Source organism: Scyliorhinus canicula, chromosome 18 (genome assembly GCF_902713615.1).
Source record: "Scyliorhinus canicula chromosome 18, sScyCan1.1, whole genome shotgun sequence".
In the NCBI taxonomy this organism is placed as follows: domain Eukaryota; kingdom Metazoa; phylum Chordata; class Chondrichthyes; order Carcharhiniformes; family Scyliorhinidae; genus Scyliorhinus; species Scyliorhinus canicula.
In genome coordinates this window covers 62715032-62736214 of record NC_052163.1, presented here as the reverse complement: position 1 = coordinate 62736214, position 21183 = coordinate 62715032, and the positions used below count along the sequence as shown (strand labels likewise).

The 21183-nt window shown below is 49.0% G+C and overlaps 1 protein-coding gene across 3 annotated transcripts in view; it reads left to right on the top strand.

Annotated features, from left to right (window-relative positions):
- spata20 (spermatogenesis associated 20) overlaps nucleotides 1-21183 on the top strand; it is a 590771-nt gene that overhangs the window by 125448 nt on the left and 444140 nt on the right. For all 3 annotated transcript variants that reach the window (XM_038776992.1, XM_038776994.1, XM_038776993.1), the window contains one exon: nucleotides 17275-17487. In XM_038776992.1, coding sequence (XP_038632920.1) covers nucleotides 17275-17487 — 213 coding nt within the window. The remainder of the gene's footprint in view (nucleotides 1-17274; nucleotides 17488-21183) is intronic.

The window sequence follows — 21183 nt, the reverse complement described above, 5'->3', positions numbered from 1 at the left end:
AGGAGATTACTGAGATAGGGAGGGTGAGGCATGTCGTAATTTGAGCACAACTAGAAGCCAACATAGGCCACTGAACACAGGGTGTTGGGTGACCAGGACTTGGTGCGAGTTAGGACGCAGGCAACAGAGTTTTGGATGATCTCAAGTTTTTGGAAGATAGAATTGGGATGTTGGCCAAGTGTGTGTCAGGCTTAGAGACTCAAAAGGTACAAATGAGGGTTTCACCAGCAGATGAGCTGAGGCAGGGAAGAAGTGGTCGATGTTATGCAGGTAAAAACAGGTGATTTTTAGTGATGGCCTGGGGATTTATGGTCAGAAGCTCAGCTACAAGCCTGATATGACATCAAGGTTGCAAGCCTCAGTTCTGCCTTGAGAGTTTCTAGGGAGAGGATCGGAACTGATGCTTGCGGAATGTAGTTTGTGGTTAGAGGAGATTTCTGTTCATCCAGTATTGATTTTGAATAAGCAGCCAGATAATTTAGCAACAGTGGAGGAGTCAAGAGGTGATAGTGTGGGTAGAGCTGGAAATAATTGGAAACTGAAGTTGTATTTTCCGATGAAATCACTGAAGGACAGCATATAGAGAAACAGGAGAGGGTCAAGTATGAATCCTGGGGACCACCAGGGGTAAAGGAAAAAAAGATCCATTGCATCTGATTCTCTGGCTACGACTGGATGTATAATAATGGAATGAGGAGAGTGCAATCCCACACAGGTGGAGGATGGTGCCAATCCTTGGATTCCAACCCTATTCCGGGGGCAACCCCTGTCTCTGCCCGTCCGCCGCACAGATCACCCATAATCCCCACCAACTGCTGAGGCCTCTGGCCATGCGGCTGAAGGCAATCGCTAATAGGGAATTGGCACTCGTGCTTAAGTGAGCACTTGACACCTGCCAAGTGAGTTCCTGTGGGCCATGTAGCATGTGGGAGTCATTGTCTAGCATTCCAATCAAACCTTGATACCAGGACACTGTGTGGGAATCAACCCCACACACGCAACAGCCAACATGCGAACATCCACGGGATGGGACACAGCTCCTGGGACACGACCACGGCCGAAGGGTGAGTGGGTGCCACGGGGAGCGGGGTTTGCCTGTAGAGACAGGCAAAGGGTCCAGGGGTCAGCCCTCATTATGGAATAAAATGTCAGAGGTATCATAATGGTTGTGCAAAAAGTTGTTTAATGTGCCGTACAATATCCCCCCCCCCCCACCCCAACCCCTAGTTAACCCCTCACCCCTAGTGCCCTCAGTGATGCTCAACATGCCTGGCCCTCTTGGATCTACCACTACGTCTTGGTGTTTCCCCAGGATGCACATCTAAGGTGGAGGCAGCCAGCTGCTGACCTCATCCCATGGTCTTCAATGCCCCTGCTGGGTGTCCTCTGGGGCAGGAAGGCCCTGGCTCATTTGTCGATGGCACATTCACAGCCGTGCCACCCTGTCCCGTGTGCTTACCCCGCAACACGGCCTCATCAGAGGGGTGGAACTCGTGAGTGCTGGTGGCCACCATCGGCACCCTATGGGACGGGTCCGACTTGGCACCCAGCACTCCCTCCTCCCGGTCGGTGCCCAAAGGATCCTGGGTTCACCTTGGGACGTAGGGGCAGCTGGTTCGGACCTCTCACTCTGTGCCATCTGGCTCTGCCATTCCTGGTGGTTCCCCATGGTCCACACCATCGTGTCGATGCCCTCGGCGATGCTCCTCAGTGACTGGTACATATCCCCCAGTGACCGGCCATGCTCTGCAGTGCCTCAGCCATGCCCACCTGCGACTGGGCCAAGCCCTATAGCGCCTCGGCCATTCCCATCTAAGAGCGGGAGCTGGCTGGGATTGGCTGAGCAGTTGCTGAGCAGGTGCAGCCTAAGTTTCCTTGGCGTTATTAGCGGGCTGCTGGTGAGCACGGTCCCGGCGAATCAGCTGGCAAGCCGTCATTCAGGCTGGGAAGCCCATGAGGCCTCGTTAAGTGGACCAATTAACGTTGAATAGTGTTGCCGGCCACGCTGGGCTGAGCGCCGGGAAACTCACGGTAATTCCCGCTCACTGAAGCACTTGGACATTTTTCTGGAGAATCGCCCGAATACTTTTATGTGGTTGGTGACAGATAAATGTTGGTCAGAATACCAGGGAGAAGGCACTCTTCTTGGAGTAGTGCAGTGAAATCTTTAATGTTTGCCTGAGAGGGGAGATGGGGCTTTGGTTTAACATCCTATTTCAAAGGTGATACCGCTGACAGTGCAGTGCTCTCATTTATGCACTGAAGTGTCAGCCTAAATTGTGTACTCACAGCTCTGGAATGGGTCTTGAATCCATGATTTAGATTTAGAGGCAAGAGTGTCATCACTGAGACAAGACAGACCCCTAATTACAGATTGAGCATATTCCTTTAGAACCCCATTTATAATTTGAAAGCTGATCAGTAGTGAACAGTCACATTTTTTTAACAATAATAATAATCTTTATTAGTATCAGAAGTAGGCTTACATTAACAGTTCAATGAAGTTACTGTGAAAATCCCCTAGTCGCCACATTCCAGCGCCTGTTCGGGTACACTAAGGGAGAATTCAGAATGGCCAATTCACCTAACAGCACGTCTTTCAGGACTTGTGGGAGGTAACTGGAGGGAACTCACGCAGGAACAGGGAGAACGTGCAGACAGTGACCCAAGCAGGAATGGAACAAGGGTCCCTGGTACTGTGAAACAACAGTGTTGACCACTGTGTTACCGGCCACCCATCTTGTATATTTTTTCTCCCCTTATCTTCTGACACGTTCGTTCTAATAACAAAGTTGGGCACTATCAGTCCTTCAGTGCCTCACCAAGTCAGCTAACACTGAGGTGAGGGTTTCTCTACTGGCTATCCTGTCAATGTTGCCCTTGTCTTTTTACTGGGAGGAAGATCATCATGAGCTAGCAATTACAGAAGCTGAAAGATCCCAGCCCTTGGGCCCGAGGACGCTCTCAGCATTGGCGTTGTGTACTTTGTCTCCATGGGTTGGGAGGAAAGTGCAGTAAAAAGGGGGACAGAATAAGTTGACTCTGATTTGAGATCCCTGGGAATTACCTCCAGCAGATCTGTTGAGCTCTGCCTCTGCTTGGGATAGCAGAAGGCAAATTCAGATGGAAATGCTGTGGTCAGCCTAATTGTTCCGACATCTGAATATTATTTTATGCAATCCTTTTGAGTTCACCCTGCTGTAACTGTGCTTGGACTATCTTGAGTACAAAGGCACTAAATATGTTTGTAATCTTCTAGCTCCTTGCTGGAGAATTGATAAGATTGGGTGATCAAAGTGAGAGAAGCTGCAACTTGTTACGTACAATGTTGAGGCACTGTATACAAGACACAACACGCGTGCTTAGCAAGGAAGCAGAATTCTTCTAGTAGTGTTTTAATGCAGCCAAATATTCAATTAATTGTTGTAGAAATCCATAGATTATTCAATTAGTATAAATCGGTCGCCTGTGATATAATCCTCCTGTGATGTCAAGTTTATTTTAGTTTGCTAATCCGTCCACTGACAGCCTGCTAATGAAACAGCAGACACAAACAAATTGTTTGTCAGGCTAGGTGATCAGGGCTCAGTTTCTGTCTTTGTTCTGTCTGATAACAGTCGCATATCATCAGTTGAATCATAGATTGAGGAGGGTGCTGAATTATTCAGGCAGTGAGAGCAGAATACTGCAGATTCTGGAGTCTGTAATGCAAAGAGAAAAGGATGCCAACACTCAGCAGGTCAGGCAGCATCTGTGGAGAGAGAGAAAGAGAGTTGACTTGTCAAGTCAATGACCTTTCATCAGAACTGGAAGAAATTAGAGCTATGAAAGGCTTTGAACAAGTACAGAGGCAAGGAAAGAAAAGGGAGGGAGGAGGGGAGGAAAGAAACAAGAGGGAAAGTCGAGAAGCTACCATTCCCTGGAGGGGGTCAACACAATATTTAATGAGCCAGTTCTACTGTGCAAAGTGTTTGGGCTTCACATTGAATAAAAACATTATAATATCTTGTGCCAGATTACTCCAGTAAACTTAGTGGAGTCCTGTTTGACCACACGGAGGATTGTTCTGCAGTTGTTTGTGCATGGCGAGATGGTACAGGAAAGTGGAAGGAAATTGGCCATAATCACACTGAATGGCAGAGCAGGCCCAAATGGCCTACTCCTTCTCCAGCGAGGAGGACTGTCAGAGAATACAACAAAATATAGATAGATTGGAGAGTTGGGCAGAGAAATGGCAGATGGAGTTCAATCCAGGCAAATGCGAGGTGATGCATTTTGGAAGATCAAATTCAAGAGCGGACTATATGGTCAATGGAAGGGTCCTGGGGAAAATTGATGTACAGAGAGATCTAGGAGTTCAGGTCCATTGTACCCTGAAGGTGGCAACGCAGGTTGATAGAGTGGTCAAGAAGGCATACAGCATGCTTGCCTTCATTGGACGGGGTATTGAGTACAAGAGTTGGCAGGTCAAGTTACAGTTGTATAGGACTTTGGTTAGGCCACATTTGGAATACTGCGTGCAGTTCTGGTCGCTACATTACCAGAAGGATGTGGATGCTTTGGAGAGGGTGCAGAGGAGGTTCACCAGGATGTTGCCTGGTATGGAGGGTGCTAGCTATGAAGAAAGGTTGAGTAGATTAGGATTGTTTTCGTTGGAAAGACGGAGGTTGAGGAGGGACCTGATTGAGGTATACAAAATTATGAGAGGTATGGACAGGATGGATAGCAACAAGCTTTTTCCAAGAGTGGGGGTGTCAGTTACAAGGGGTCACGATTTCAAGGTGAGAGGGGGAAAGTTTAAGGGAGATGTGCGTGGAAAGTTTTTTACGCAGAGGGTGGTGGGTGCCTGGAACGCTTTGCCAGCGGAGGTGGTAGAGGCGGGCACGATAGCATAATTTAAGAAGCGTCTAGACAGGTATATGAACGGGTGGGGAACAGAGGGAAGTAGACCTTGGAAAATAGGAGACAGGTTTAGATAAAGGATCTGGATCGGGGCAGGCTGGGAGGGCTGAAGGGCCTGTTCCTGTGCTGTAATTTTCTTTGTTCTTTGTTCTTATTTCTTATGTTTTTATTACGATTAAATTACTCTCATTTATTTCGTGCTTGAAACAAAAAAAAAACTTTTTGAGGTATGTTTTTTGTAATGTATAGAATACAAGAGCCATTTTTGTATAAGCACCCACAAAGAGCAGTGAGGTGGATAACCAATTCATTATTTTTGGTGGCATTAGAGAGGAATTTTGGGCAGAATGCCAAAATAGTGTCACAGGACTTTGAGCAGATAGGATCTCAGTTCAACACCTTAATTTAAAGGATGGGTTCGGATGACAGCGGCAGTTCCTTAATAATACCCTGGAGTCTCTGGTTGGGTGATGAGCTCACACCTCGGACTGAATCTTGAACTAATGGCAGAAGGCTGTGAAGGAATCCAGAGGCAAGAGTTCTACCAAAACGTAGACAACACACTGGTGGACAATTGTGTATATTGTTCAGGGATTTACCCAAAGCACCAGTCCAACCTTCATGTCTCAGTTTGAATTATCGCAATGAGGGCTGGGCAGAAAGCAGTTCATCCTGAGTAAGCATGAAGAACTTCATTGGAGAGCAATGGCTTTCACCTGCAAAATTGCTCATGTGGCAGAAACCAGCAGGAAATAATGAATTTTTCATAGTTTCATCACAGTTAGTTGCTGTCCACCACCTTCAATGTCCATAGATTATCTGGCTATTATCACATTGATGTTCTTGGGATTTTGCTGTTCTTAAATTGATTGTTGAATTTCCTATGTTACAACAGTGACTACACCTCAAAATTGCTTAATTGACTATAAAGTGCTTTAGGATGTCCTGTGATTGTGAAAAGGTATATACAAGAGTAAGTCTTTCTGAAGAAGTCAGTTGATGCTGTGTATCTTCTCAATGGTACACTGTTGCCACTGTGTGCTGGTGGTGGAGGGAATGGATGTTTAAGGACTGATTGACATGGGGGTACTTAACCATGCAGTTGATTTGCTCAGTACCTGACCTGGAAGTGAGCGATGCTCATAGTAAAAAAATACTAGTGCAGGTTTCCATTCCTGCCATTGACCATTTTCACTTGGCTGAGCAATAAATCATTCATAGAAAAATATTTCTGGAGGGATCATGGACTGGCATTTTCTATTTTTGATGATAGGATGAAGCATTTGCAGTTCTGTGACATGCATTCGTTAGCACTCTAAATTGGTGTTTCGGTCGTGTTGACACTTAATGGTATTGAGTTAGGTTTACGAGGAAAGCACATTAGAGGACCTGCAGCTTTATGTTCTGGATCTGTGCTGCTGTTCAGCTTTTATTTGTGGATTTTAAAATAAATGGATATTTTTATGAATACCGTTTTAAAATTTGACAAACAACCTTTGGAAGGGAAGTAGCATATTGTCCTGGATTACCCCTTTGACACTTAATGGAATGCTTCTGCCATAAGCTGCCTTGTTTCTGTCATGCTGTCATGGAAGAACATGGATTAATATTTTAATATCTATCCCTGTTGTGAGGGAAGTGATTGCCAGACGAATATTTCTATTTCCCATTGATGTGATGCTCAAAGTCTGGCCAATGACTCATTGAAACCATCAACCATGCTTTAATTCCTCCAGACTTGGCTATTCCAGTGTCCTCTTCACATGATCCCAACTTCCACTTTTTCTTAATAAATATTTATATTCGAAAAATGTTCAGATGATCACACACAAAACATTTGAATGTAATACAAACAGTTTGTTATTTTTTAACAAAATAATAATAATCCTAAACCCCCTCCCCCCACCACCCTCCCTAGTTGCTATCCATGAACAAATCTTTAAAGAAAGTGATGAACGGCTTCCAAATCTTGTACATTACATTCAGCCTGGACGGTACAAACCAATGCTCACAAATTGGTGACAGTATTGACATTGCCCCCAACTTAAAATGCTGCCTAAATTAGTTCCAAATTCTTAGAGTCACCACCACCACGAGGCTCGTTGAGAACCTGGCTGGAGAGAACGGAAGAGGGGCCGTAACCAATGCCCTTAGACACAAACCTACACAGGAAGCCTTCTCCGTCCGCCCCCCACCTTTGCCCCAGCTCCTCCATCCAGCCTCGCATTTTCCCGATGTTCGCCACCCAGCAATAGAACAACAGATTCAGGAGCGCCAGCCTTTCCGATTGACATGCTCTCTGTAGGAAGGCGTTTCGATGCTTATTCCCAGATAAAGGCGGGGATTAATTTATGAACCCTAACAAAAAAGCTTTAGGGAGGAACATCGGAAGACACTGGAACACAAATAAGAACCTCAGTAGAATGTTCATTTTGACCATTTTCATTCTCCCCGCCAAGGTTCAGATTCTATTTATGCAGCAAGGCCCAGTCATGAGCCACCTGAATCCCTAAACACCTAAACCTCATCCTGTCCAGTCTAAGCGGCAGCCACCCAAATCCACTTCCTTCCGCAGAGGATTCACCAGGAAGATCTCGCCCTTACACACAATCAATTTGTACCTGAGAAGGACCCAAACTTCCTCAACAGCTCCATTATCCACCCCACACCAGAGAGAGGATCTGAAGCATACAACAGCAGGTTGTGTGTGTAAAGTTCACCCAATGCTCCTTGCCCCCCTTGATATCCCGCCACCCACCTGACGATCTAAGTGTGATGGCCAATGGCTCAATCACCAACGCAAACAACATTGGGGACATCGGGCATCCTTGCCTTGTGCCCTCATACAACCGTAAGTACCCTGAATTCACCGCGTTGAACCAGCCGTGAGTCGTAGGGCCAATGTATAGCAGTTTCATGTAGGAGATAAATGTTGCCCCAAAGTTTCAAGAGATGCCTCCACTCCACCCGATCAAGTGCCTTCTCCGCATCTAGGGAGATAATTACCTCCGGAACCTTCCCCGGACGACAGGACCACATTTAAAAGTCCTGATGTTGACTGACAACTATTGGTCCTTGACAAACTTTGTTTGGCCCTCAGAGATTACCTCCGACAAGAACCCCTCCAGATTCATCGCCAGCACCTTAGCTAATACCTTTGCGTTGGCATTCAACAGTGAGTTAGGCCTGTGAGACCCCCACTCACGGGATCCTTGACCTTATTTGGCATCAAATAGATAGACGCCTGTGCCAACGTGGCTGGCAGCACCCCCGAGACAGAGATTCTTTAAACATCCGCAATCGCAGGAATGTGAGGGGCTTTTCACAGAAACTTCATTGAAGCCTACTTATGACAATAAGCGATTATTATTATTATTATTATTATTATTATTATTATTATTATTAGGTGTGGTGCCAACAAGGCCACAAAACTGTTTGTGGAATTCCACCAGGAAGCAGTTCCTGTGCCTTCCCTGACTGCATAGATCCAATACAGTCCATTATCTGCTCCAACCCCAGCGGTGCCTTCAGTCCCTTCCTCTTCTCCCTCACCACTACCGGGAAGTCCAACCTATCCAAAAACTGCTCCATTGCCAAGTCATCCTCCGGAGGCTCAGATTTGTAAAGCTCCAAGGGGGAAGGCTCAAAGGTCCCATTAATCTTATCTGGAGCAGTAATGAACAAAGTTGGCTCACCGCCTTCCCGGCCAATTCCAGCTTGAACTCTAATTTGCCCCTTCCTCTTCATTAACAATTCCACTGTCGGAGTCATGGAGTATTGTCGGTCCACCTCCAAATGGAGTCAACGACCTTCTGCCTTTCTGCCCTCCTAACTTTATCCCTGTGAGCCTTGTATGAAATTTCTCCCCCTTGATCACCGCCTTCAATGCTTCCCAGAACGTGGAAGGTGAAACCTCTCCATTCTTGTTAAAGCCTACATAGTTTCATAAAACCCCTCATCTGCAAGTAGCTTTGTATTCAACCTTCACATAATGTGGGTCATGGTCCGATATTACAATCGCTCACCACCCGCGGGAGTAACGATTTTCCCACCAAAAGAAATCTATTCGGGAGTAGACTTGGCATACATGTGAGAAGAAGGAAATCTCCCTCGCTCCCGGGTATCTAAACCTCCATGGATCCACCCTTCTCCATCTGCTCCATGAACATTTTCAGCTCCTTCACCATCCCTGAAGTTATCAAAATAAGAAGTCTTGCAACATCAGGTTAAAATCCAACAGGTTTGTTTGGAATCACTAACTTTCGGAGCACAACTCCTTCATCAGGTGAGTTGAGTTAGTGATTCCAAACAAACCTGTTGGACTTTAACCTGGTGTTGTAAGGCTTCTTACTGTGCTCACCGCAGCCCAACACCGGCATCTCCACATCAAAGTTATCAAAGACTTGGGGCGGAATTCTCCGCTCCCGTGGAAAATCGCGAAGGCCGTCGTGAAATCGGCCGACTTTCACGACGGCCCGTTACGGCCCCGCTCACAAGCTATTCAAGCCCCTGAAATGGGCTAGGAGCGGGGCAGCAGAAATCATGTGAAAAATGACGCCATAAGCCTGCGACGCCCCGATGACTCCGCTCCGTGTCGTAAAAAGGTGCGAGCGGCCAGAACAACGGAAGAAGAGGAGAAGATGAGTGAGCCACGGAGGGCCGCTCCGAGGTTCGGAGAGCCAGACGTCGAGACCCTCTTAGATGAGGTTCAGCAGAGGAGGAGCATCATCTGCCCTAGAAGAGGGCATCGCCACCCTGTGAGCATTGTGCGACGGGCCTGGCATGAGGTGGGCACTGCAGTGAGTGCTGTGGGGCAGACCCCTTGGTCTGGGGAGCAGTACCGCAAAAAGCTGCACGACCTCATCAGGGCTGCTAGGGTAAGTGCCAAGAGGGTGCCCCCGGGTCACAACAATCCCCCCCTCCCCAATGTACTTAATCACCCACCTCCCCCCCCCCCGGCACGAGGGGGAGGGGGAGGGGGGCAGAGTGAGTGGAGTGTGGTTAACCAAGTAGTCACAGACCCACATGAGCCCTGCGACCACCTGGAGAGATGCAATGGTTTAGTTCCAACTTTACCCCCCAACCTTTGCCAATATGCGAACGCCATGATGATACCTGCCGAATTGATTATCTATGCCCCCCCCAACAGGACAAGACTGCTCACAATAACCGGGAGTGCAACCGGGAGGGGGTTCGCCCATTTTCCACCCCCGACCACGTTCGAGCAGAGGGCACTGGACCTTGCAGGGGGATCTGCCACCCGGGATGTCGCGCAATGCGAGGTTGGAGGTGCTGAACCAAGTGAGACAATCCTGCATGACAACCCCCACCCACCCCCCTGTCCTCTGTCCCTTCACACTCTGCCCACTGGACACACCCCATCCTCTCTCCCTTCACACTCTGCCCACTGGACACCCCCCCATCCTCTGTCCCTTCACACTCTGCCCACTGGACCATCCCACGCCCGGTCGAGCGTTTCTAAATATCCCCATTTCATTCTCGTCCCTAGGACGTGTTGCCGAACAACCAGGACCGTCTGCGTCCAGGCAAAGACGAGCACCAGCCACCACCACCGCACCCAGGGCCGCACGGCAGAGGGTGCCAGGAGGACAGTCAGGTGTCCACCGAACCTGTGGAGCAGGAGGCGTAGAGGACGGTGACAGAGAGAGAGGGAGACATGGGCCACCAACGCCATGCGGCCGCTCATCATTGGGCCGATGACCTCGACGACATTTGTACAGACGATGACCTAGAGCTTTCGGCACTGCCGACTCCCACACCATCCCAGAGACACTCACCTCGGTTGGGCAATTCAGTGATGAGGCTCCTGGGTCACGGTCTGGTTTGCACAACACAGCTGAGCAGGTACAGCAGGTGGAGGTCGGAGCAGCCGAGGGCCCGGACGGTCGGAGGGCAGGCCAGGCCCAGCATTCAGCTGGCTCCCAGACGTTTCCCGGGTTCCTGGATTTACTTGACCCACCCGCACAGCCGATGCATCTCGAAACCCAGGGACACAATGACGGAATGAGGACCGTCTTCCAGCAGCTGCAGACGCAGTTAGAGGAGTCGAACCGTGTCCAGGAGCAGGGAGTGGTGCCGCTCATGGCAGCCACCCAGGCCGACACCGCACGGGTGGCATCCGCGGTTGAGGCAATGGGTGAAATGGTTTCGGCCATGGGTCAGGTTCTGCAAGGCGTTGGGCTTAATTTGCACGCGTCATCCTCGGCCCTGGACAGGGCTGCCCTCTCACAGGCAGCAATGCGCCAGAGGCAAAACGACATTGCCAGCGCGCTGCGGGCCTTGGCTGAGTCTCACCAGGTCATGGCCCTGTCGCAGCACGCCATGGCGCAGTCCCAGCAGGCAATGGCACAGTCCCAGCAGTCAGTTGCGGAGAGCATCAACCGCCTGACACACGTGCTGGATGACGTCGCGCACTCACAGGTTGAGGTCGCACAGTCCCTGGCGGGAATGTCTCACTCCCTGGACTCCGTCACTGTGAAGCCGGACCGTTGCTGGCCTCCGGGACTGGCAGCGGGGCACCTCCCCGCTCGCACCTCCATCCAAAAGTGAGGCCCGGGGGCCACCGGGCTCCCCGAGGGAGGAGGAGGTACCGGGGCCCGTCCCATTAACTCCATCACGGGACGTCCCGGAACGCTCGGCCTCCCCCCGTCCTATCCCTGGTGCATCGGGTGGGCAGCGGGCAGAGCAGTGTGGCACCACGTCATCCGAAACGCCCGCAGAGCAGCCTGGCCCATCAAAGCCGGGTCGCCCCAGGAAACGAGTGCCGACGGGGAGACATGTCGAAGGGGGCGATTCGCAGGAGTCCTCCTCCACTCCTTCTGTATCATCTGGGGAATTACTTAGACGTAGTGGTAGGGCCTGTATGGCAACGAAGAGGGACACAAAGTAAGTTGGCATGGGTGAAGGACACAGATTAGTTGTAGGGGCTAGGGCATCTGTACATAATGTTAACCATTAAACACACTGTTGCACCTAACTTGTAAGACTGTGTGATGTTTCCACAGCCACAGGGATCGTGATGGTGACTGAGTGTCGCTGGGGTTGACGAGCGGTGAAACTTTGGTGCCGTGTGTGCAGTCCCTTCCCCCTCACCCCCTCACACAGCCACCCCACGTGGGCACGTGATGGAGTGTCCCTGACGAACTCAGCGACCACCGAGATGGATGGTTCAGCTATTGCCATGGTGGTGGTGGGAGTTGTGTGTTGACCCTCTGCGCGACTGGCGATGCAAGTGTTGGTGTTCAGCGGTGCCATCGCATGATGAATCTGGCTGCTACCAAGGCGTCGCGTGCCCGCCGCCCTCGCCGGGTCCGTCGTGCAGCCTCCTTGGCATCACCAGCAGCCGGCTCATGTCTGTGTGCTGCGCCCGCCACTCCACCAACCTCCTCCTCCTCCTCTGTGCTGGCACCACTGCCACTGGCTTCTCCCTCCACCTCCTCCACCAGGGCATCTCCCCTCTGGATCGTGATGTTGTGCAGCGCACAGCAGACCACGACAATGCGAGCGACCCTGTCGGACTGGTACTGCAGGGCCCCTCCGGAGCGGTCCAGGCACCTGAATCTCATCTTCAGGAGACCAAAGCAGCGCTCCACCACACCCCTGGTTGCTGCATGGGCTTCATTGTATCGGGTTTCCGCGTTGGTCTGAGGCCTCCGTATCGGCATCATCAGCCAAGACCTCAGTGGATAACCCCTGTTGCCCAGCAACCAGCCCCTCAGCCGGGGGGGTCGTCCCTCAAACATTGCAGGGATGTACGACTGCACCAGAATGTACGCATCATGCACACTCCCTGGGAACCTTGTGCACACGTGCATGATCCTCATGTGGGGGTCGCATACCACCTGGATATTCATGGAGTACGTCCCCCTCCTGTTCCCTGCAGGCGGGCGCATGGGGACATGAACACAATCAATTACCCCCTGCACCATCGGTATCCCAGCCGCGTTGGCAAATCCACGAGCTCGTGAATATTGACTTGCTCGGTCCTCGGGAAAGGTGATGTAGCGGTCCGCGATGGCATAGAGTGGGTCGGTCACATCCTGGATGCACCTGTGCAGCAATGACTGGGAGATCCCGGAGAGGTCCCCGCTCGGAGACTGGAAGGAGCCGGTCGCATAAAAGTTAAGAGCGACCGTCACCTTGACAGCAACCGAGATCGCGTGTCCTCCTCCCGTTCCACGTGGGGCGAGGTGCGACACGAGGTGACAGATATATGTCACCGTCTCTCTACTCAACCGGAGTCTCCTCCTGCAGGTGATGTCCGGCATTGTCTGGAAAGAGATCCGGACACGGTACACCCTTGGCCTTAGTCGTCGCTCTGGCGCCCTGGCTGCACCCTCACTCTCTCCTCCTCCTGCCCCCCATGCTGCTCGACGACTGGCAACTCCTCGGCCCTTCCCTCTGCTGCTGCAGTTGGCCCTGCATTCACTGCGGGTTGTGGCTGTGGACGCTGCTCGATCTCCAACTGCAGTGCAGCGGCCCCAACCACTTCGCTGAACATAGCCGTTCTGTTCGCATACATTTTGCTAACCTACAGAAGGGTGGTGGGGGGCAGACAAACGACATGTTAGACGGAGGTCATTCGACACCTCGGCAGTCGCGTGCCATGGGATACCTGTGTGTCCCGGTGGCCTGGTCGCACTGCTGATACGCGGCCAGCCTAATCCCATGTCACTTTCTGCATCCAACAGGCAGTTAACTACGTCCTCCTCACTGGTGCATCAGTGTCCTGTGGCCGTAAGCCACAGGGCAAACAGCGGCTGTGTCCTTGTGACCGTCATGCCATGGCAGGGCGGCTGACATTTTGTAACCGAGGGTGGACGAGTTACTCCCTCCCTCCCTCTCTCTCCCCCTCTCCCTCCCTCCCTCCCTCTCTCTCCCCCTCTCCCTCCCTCTCTCTCCCCCTCTCCCTCCCTCCCTCTCTCTCCCCCTCTCCCTCCCTCCCCCTCTCCCTCCCTCTCTCCCTCTCTCTCCCTCTCCCTCCCTCCCTCCCTCTCTCCCTCTTCCTCTCTCTCCCTCTCCCTCTCTCTCTCCCTCTCCCTCTCCCTCCCTCCCTCCCTCTACGTCTCTCTCCCCCCCTCCCCCCTCCCCTCCCACTGGTCGCTGCGTTCTCGGGGATGCCTTCCCCGGTTTACCCAGACTCCGGCGGTCCGCTCACCTCCTCGCTCCTCTCGTCAGCCAGCATGACTGGCTGATGACTTTTAAAAGCAGGTGTGATCGCCGGCGTCGATACCATGCGTCACGACGTCGGGACTTCGGCCCATCCGGGCCGGAGAATAGCGGGGGGCCTAATAGTTGGCATTTTGGCCGTATCGGGGGATTTGCCAGGGTTTTTAGCGGGAAAGGCGATTTGAACAATTTGCGCGTTTGGGAGAATAGCGGGAGCGCATCGGACTGGCGTCGCGTGAAAAACGGCGCGGCCTGCTATTCTCCACACCGGTGTGGGGTCGGAGAATCGCGCCCTTGGGATTCAACTTATTCATCCTTGAGTCTGATAGACAATTGAAATCTCCTCCCATGATCAGTTGCTGCGAATCTAGCCCAGGTTGGCTGCCAACACCGTCTTAATAAAGTCTGCATTGTCCCAATTTGGTGAAAATATGTTCACTAAAACCCCCAACACCCCACTCACTATCACGTATCGTCAAAATACAGGCTGCTGAGAGACATGGGACTGGATTCTCCATTTGGGAGACTAAGTTCCCATGTTGGCGAGAAAACAATGGTGTTTTATGCCAGGAAAACTGGCAGAAAATGGCCACCGCCTCCCTGCTCCGGGGTCTAGCAGGGAAGCAGTGTAGAGCTTCCAGCTCATGGCGGATGCAGCCCGTAGACCTGGCCCGCAAAAGTCGCCCCCCCTTTGGCCGGCACGCGCTCCCTAGACAGCCCAACCACAGTGCCCCCATCCACAAATAATGCACCCCCTGCCCGCGGATCGGCCTTCCCCCAACTGTGGCAGCGTTGGACTGAGTCCGCAGCCACCACACTGAGTTCTCAATGGGTGAGACCACACGTGTCCCACGCTGTCGAGAACTTGGCCGGTCGGGGGCAGAGCATCGTGGGGTGGGCCTCAGGCAATTTTCAGGGGGCGGAGCATCGCGAAAGCGGCGCCGCCCCTGATTTCGCCATCATCGGGGATTCTCTGCCCTGTTGCCGAAAGTGATTTCGGCTTCGAGGATTGGAGAATCCAGCCCATGGCGTATGGAACCATTATTATGGGCCAGGGTTTAGAGAACCCCAAAGTATGTCATGGAGCTCACCTGACCCACAACTTTTAAAAGATTTTGGTTATGGGGAGCAAAAGGCCCCACTTTGCAGGTGTGGTGGAACAGAGAACTAAAAGTATTTTTAGACAAAACAATGTTTCTTCTATGAATCTAGTTAACATTTTGTAAACGCACAGTAATCCGTTTAAACTACCAACACGCGTAACTCCACAGATACAATACTCTATAGATAACTATTAATAACTTCCCAAACAACATCCATAAGTTCAACTCTTCTTAAATAAAGACAGTGGGTTTAAATAAAGTCTACAGAAACAGGTATTACTTTGAAATCATCAGTGAGCTGAAGTCATTCTTTAGCTTGTAGAGAGAGATCATTACACAGCTGCATGCTTTGAATGCAGCTCTCCACCTCTGAAAACGAAACCAAAAATACACTGCAGCTGACAGCTCAAAAACGAAAGTAAAAGACAGACAGAGAGCCCAGCTCCACCCATATACTGACATCACTGCAGTTATTTGATAAACACCCATTTCTTAAAGATACATCCACCTGACACCACCAAAGTTTAACACGGGCACCACAAGGGCAGCCCAGTCGCCGAACTGAATGGGGCAGTTAATGCCTAGGCTCTCCAAAGGGTCCAGTTCGGCATTCACTTTCAGCCGTAAAGCGTACGGGACTGGTCAAGCCCGGAAATAGCAACTTTGCGCCAGAGGGTCCACTATGATCCTGGCCACCGCACCAATTATTGTCCCTGAGCCGTCCTGAAAGACCCTGGGAAACTTTGCCAAAATCCTTTGTGGGCCATTCGGGCATATCTGGCAGATTCTATGCCAGTCCAGTTTTAGATGTTGCAGCCAGTCACAGCCCAGCAAACTTGGTCTGCCCTCACGAACCACTATCAATGGCAGACTCCCTGATTGTCATCCATACGTCACCGGGACCATGGAGATACCTACAATGGGAACAGTTCCCCCAGTATATGTGGCCAGCTAGGTGTTGGTGTCACGGAGGGCCAGCATTTGGGGGCTGGACCGGATTTTGTCAAATGTGCTGCGGCTGATTACGGAGACCGCCGAATGGTATCAAGTTCCATTTGTGTGGAGTGTTCATTAACCAACAGTGTCACCTGGATTGGGGCTACCTCGGTGCAATCATGCAGTGCAGTTACTGATAGGAGTCAGCCTCATCGTCCACAGAGTATGCCCGATTATGGGGGGGGGGGGCAATTACATCGGGAGGGTTGGTGGGGGATGGGGCCTAGGTCCTGGCACGGTGACAGCTGCCTCAAGTCCTGTTAACCCATGACCCATACAAATGCAAAATACAGTGATGTAGGGTTATCAACATGGAATGGCAACTGTTTGCACGGATGCTGCCTGACTTTTCTTCCTGGAAAATGGGATCAGGAGCACTCACTAATGCTCCCTTGTCATCATTGACGCCTTTCTAGTGAGAGGTTGCTCCAACTTTCCATCCAAGAAAACAAAGGTCTTCACTTCAAACTGCTTGTGATGTGTTGGGAACTTCAGGCCAGAAAACACACCCACTGGGTGTAGAAGAGTCTGATAATCATCACCCTCATAGGGACACCCATCCACCATTAGACTCCATTGCACCTCATGCTAGGTATTTCCAGCGCATTCTATTATTATTTCAGATTTCCAACATCATCTGTATTTTGTATTTATATCATTGTTCACCCATCACCTCTGTGCTTGAGTCTGGGGATGACAAGGGGCAGGGTTTCAGCAGCAGATTGGATGGACTAAGATCAGCTGGAGATATGCAGTGCTAGAGACAATGGATGTAGGTCGTCTTTGCATGGCACCAGGAGTTGAGAGCTCACATTTGGTTTGAATAGAATGGTAAGGTGGCAAAAGTTATGGTTCAGCCTGAGACAGTGGCTGGGGAAGGGACGGAATGACTGGATTTTATTTTGTACTGAGGTCCAAGAATGCTGGCTTTTGGTCCACTCAATATTTAACTGGAAATGTTGCAGCTCACCCAGAAAATGGGTTCGAAGGTTGGGAAATTACAGAGAATATAGAATTCAAAGCATTGTTGATAAAACAGTTGTATGTTTCCTGCCTTTGACATTTACTCCTTTTGTCCCTGCAGTCTGGGGGTTTCTACAGTGCCGAAGATGCAGATTCGTACCCTACAACTGACTCCATTAAAAAAAGAGAGGGAGCTTTCTGTGTTTGGACTGGCAAAGAAATCCAACAGCTTCTTCCAGATCCAGTTCCAGATGCCCTGCAAAACGCAACCATGGCGGATATCTTTGCCTATCATTATGGTGTGAAAGGAAGCGGGAATGTCGACCCAGTACAGGTACTTGAAGAGAAAAAGAAAGGCTAGAGATCTGAAATTTAAAAAAGATGCAAAGATGTTTGTGTAGCACGGGTGAAGGTGAAAATGAGCCTCGTGTTTCAGAGGTGAACTCTGATCAGAGCTGACATGATCAAGTTAAAGAAAGGGTATGGTAGCATAGTGACTACTGAACTAGTAATCTAGTAACTAACAACTGATGACAAATCATCTCGAGGCCTGGACTAATGATCCAGAGACATTAATTAAATCCTACTGTGGCAGCTGAATTTAAATTCAATGAATTACAAATCTGGAATAAAAAAATCTAGCATCAGTATTGATGACCATGAAGTTACCAGATTGGGTAAAAAAGTCCGTAGTCATGGGGCGAGATTCTCCGCAAATGCGGAGAGTCGTAAAGGCTGCCGTGAAACTGGCCGTGTTTCACGGCAGCCTTCACGCCCGTTCCCGGGATCCGATTCCCCCCCCCCCTCCATCGGGGCTACGAACGGGACCCCGGGAATGCGTTGCGGCCTTAACGACCGTTGTTTAATGTCTTTTAGGGAAGGCAATTTGCTTGTCCTTTCTTGACCTAGATATGATTTCAGACCCACAGAGATGTGGTGGTTCTTAAATGTCCAGTGAAATAGCTTAGCAAACCACTCATTTATATTCAAGGTGGTGTCTCATCGCCACTTCGTCAAGGGCAATTGGGGTGGGCAGTAAATGCTGGCCTTGCCAACAATGCCCATATCCATAAATAAATGTTTTTTTTAAACTTGTTAATAAAACAATGAGTGAGGAAGACAGACAAAAGGTGAAAAGTTTACAGTTGCATAAGGGTCCACCCAAAAGTGTCAATCTTTTTGCTTCAAACTCTGACCAATGTGCTATCTTTTGCACGTTGACCATGGAAAATGTCTTTGTAGCCCACTTCCTAACTCCAACTTCTCATTAGTGCTGGTTCTGTGGCACTCAGTATTGCATCTCCCGGCTCTTAAATCTGTACTGGAGAGAAAATCTTGTTTCTCTGCTTTCTGCTTCCTCAATTGCTATAGGTTTTGTTGTTTTGCTACAAATAATGTAAAACCAAAGCATTCTATAAAAATTTAAGGACAGCATGTATGATTTCAGTATCCTGGTCCGGGTACCTCATATCCTCTACTTCTGCTTCATCAAAAGATTACAGTATGTCTTGTATTATGAGCCAGGGTATAGAGAACACCAAAGTATATCATGGAGTTCACCTGACCCACAATTTTTAATAGATTTTGGTTATGGGGAGCAGAAGGGCCCACTTTACAGGTGTGATGCAACAGAGATCTAAAGTATGTTTAAACAAAAACAAAGTTTATTCTATGAATCCAGATAACATTTTATAAACAAAGCAGTAAACATCTTATCAACTATCAACGCTGATACTCCCCACAGATACAATACTCTATAGGTAACCCTTAATAACTTTCCTAACCACATCCATAAGTCAAAAAACATTTTTTAACAAAGGCGGTAGGTTTGCATTCCTTACAGAAACAAGTTTTACTTTGAAATCATCAAGTGATCTGGAGACATTCTTTAGTAGGCAGATAGAGAGAGAGAGAGAGAGAGAACACCTCCTTTGTTTCAATGCAGCTCCCCAACTGAAAATGAAACTAAAACTCAGACTCCAAAAACAGCTTCCAGCTCAAACCAAAAGTAAAAATTCAGAAACACAGCTCAGCTCCACCCACACATCACTCCATTACATCACCGCAGCTATTTGATAAACACACTTTTCTTAAAGGGACCCTCACATGACACTTGTTCCACAGTTTTAAAGCTCTGGGAGATTTACCGGTCTGGAACCATTCTTACAAATGCTTTCTGTTCCACCTTATATCCTTCATAGTCTTCATTTGCCTAAATATCCTTTCGAAGGTTCAGTGCCTGGAACTGGACACACAACTCCAGTTGAGGCTGAAGTATTGTTTTATAAAAGTTCCCCATAGCTTCCTTGCTTATGTATTCTATCTATCATTGTAACCGGTTGACTACCAATCTTTTTTCGTCCAACAATTGCAATGTTTCTGTGTTCTTGACTGGGTCAAATCTCCCACAAATCAATCACTACTTGTCTTCGTGTCCACCTATTTCACTGCTTGTCACCAGATCTCTCACCTGCGTACTCCTGAGACCATGAGCAAATCCAGAGGAGATGCAACAATAACTGAAATAACATCACAGTAAATTTGAAGAATGTGAAGGATGTCGAGTTTAAGAGACACCTTCCAAAAATAAAGGACTTTTTCTTAACAGAGATCAGTATCATGATCGATTTAAAAATAGTCATTGTGAGTCAGAATTGAAGGTGTCAGTGGAGGGCAGCCAAGGTTGCTTCAGATGCTGTACTCACTCATTAGCTCTTTCTAAGTACGTCAATCATTGGAAAGAATAGCTGAAGGCAGAGCACAGCATGACAGAAAGCAGAAAATAATCAGCCTCACATTAATCCAATCAGATGTTATACGCTCTTCTTGATCATTTGAAAAAAAGAAGAAAGAGCTACATTAATATATCGCTTTTTATGACCGTAGGACATTATTCTAAAGTGCTTTACAGTCAATTAATACTTTTAAAGTGCAGTTACTGTTGTATTGTAGGATATACAGCAGCCAATTTGCACATGGCAAGGTCCCACAAACAATAATATGATAAAGGCTAAATATTCTGATTAATGAAGTTGGCCAGGATACCTTGCAAAACTTTCCCTACTCTTCTTTGAAGAGTGCCCAGGATCTATAATGCTTACTGAGAGATCAGGGGAGGCGTTGTTTTCATGCATCTACTTTAAGCTAGCCCCTTTGAAATTGCAGCACTCCCTCAAAACACCACTTGAGTGTAACCCTAGATTTTATCTGCAAACTACTGACTCACAGGACAGAGTGCTACCACTGAGCCATGTCTCGCAGTTGGTGGAATTGGGTGGCATGTTAGCAAAAACATTTATGATGGTGCAATGTTTAATAAGGACATGGGGAGTCCACACCGTGTAAAATAAGAGACAACGTTTTATTAACACTAATGATATGTACACTTCTTGTTAGATAGGTCCCTACCGTTTTGATCGATGCCTTACTGGCCGAACTTTTATACATTGGTTAATTGAGATACCCTACCGCTGGTGGGGGAGCTCGTACTTGCAAGGAGCTCGGGGAAGACGGGCATTCCTCCCCTGTAGGTCCCGTGAGGGATATTACAAAATGGGAGGTATCAAAATATTGTGTTACCAGGTGCAAGTAGATGCTCTCCAGTCTGAGATTTAATTGGTGTTCTGACAGTAGCTGCAGGAGACTTAGAACAAAAACATCCCTGATTAGCAAAATTAAGTCTCTAGATTTTGCAAAAAAACTACTTTGTCTGGAAAAACCTCTGCTACCAAATTTAGAGAAATTGGTTTCTCATTTTGAAACATTGAGTTCAATTGTTATTTGTGGTTTATACCTGCGCATAAACGCTCATGGCTGGCGAAACACCAAAACTGTTGCTCCTCGCAGGGCAGTTGAAGCAAACTTGAACAGTTCCAGCGTAGAAAGGAGACTTGTTTTCCAATCGCATTAGTTTTCTGGTGAGGTGGTCTCTTGGCTAACAAGAAGTTAACAACAGTATTAAATCAAAGGAGAAGAGGGCTTTCAGAATTCAGCAAAATAAGACCAAGAAGCTGATAAAGAAAAATAAATT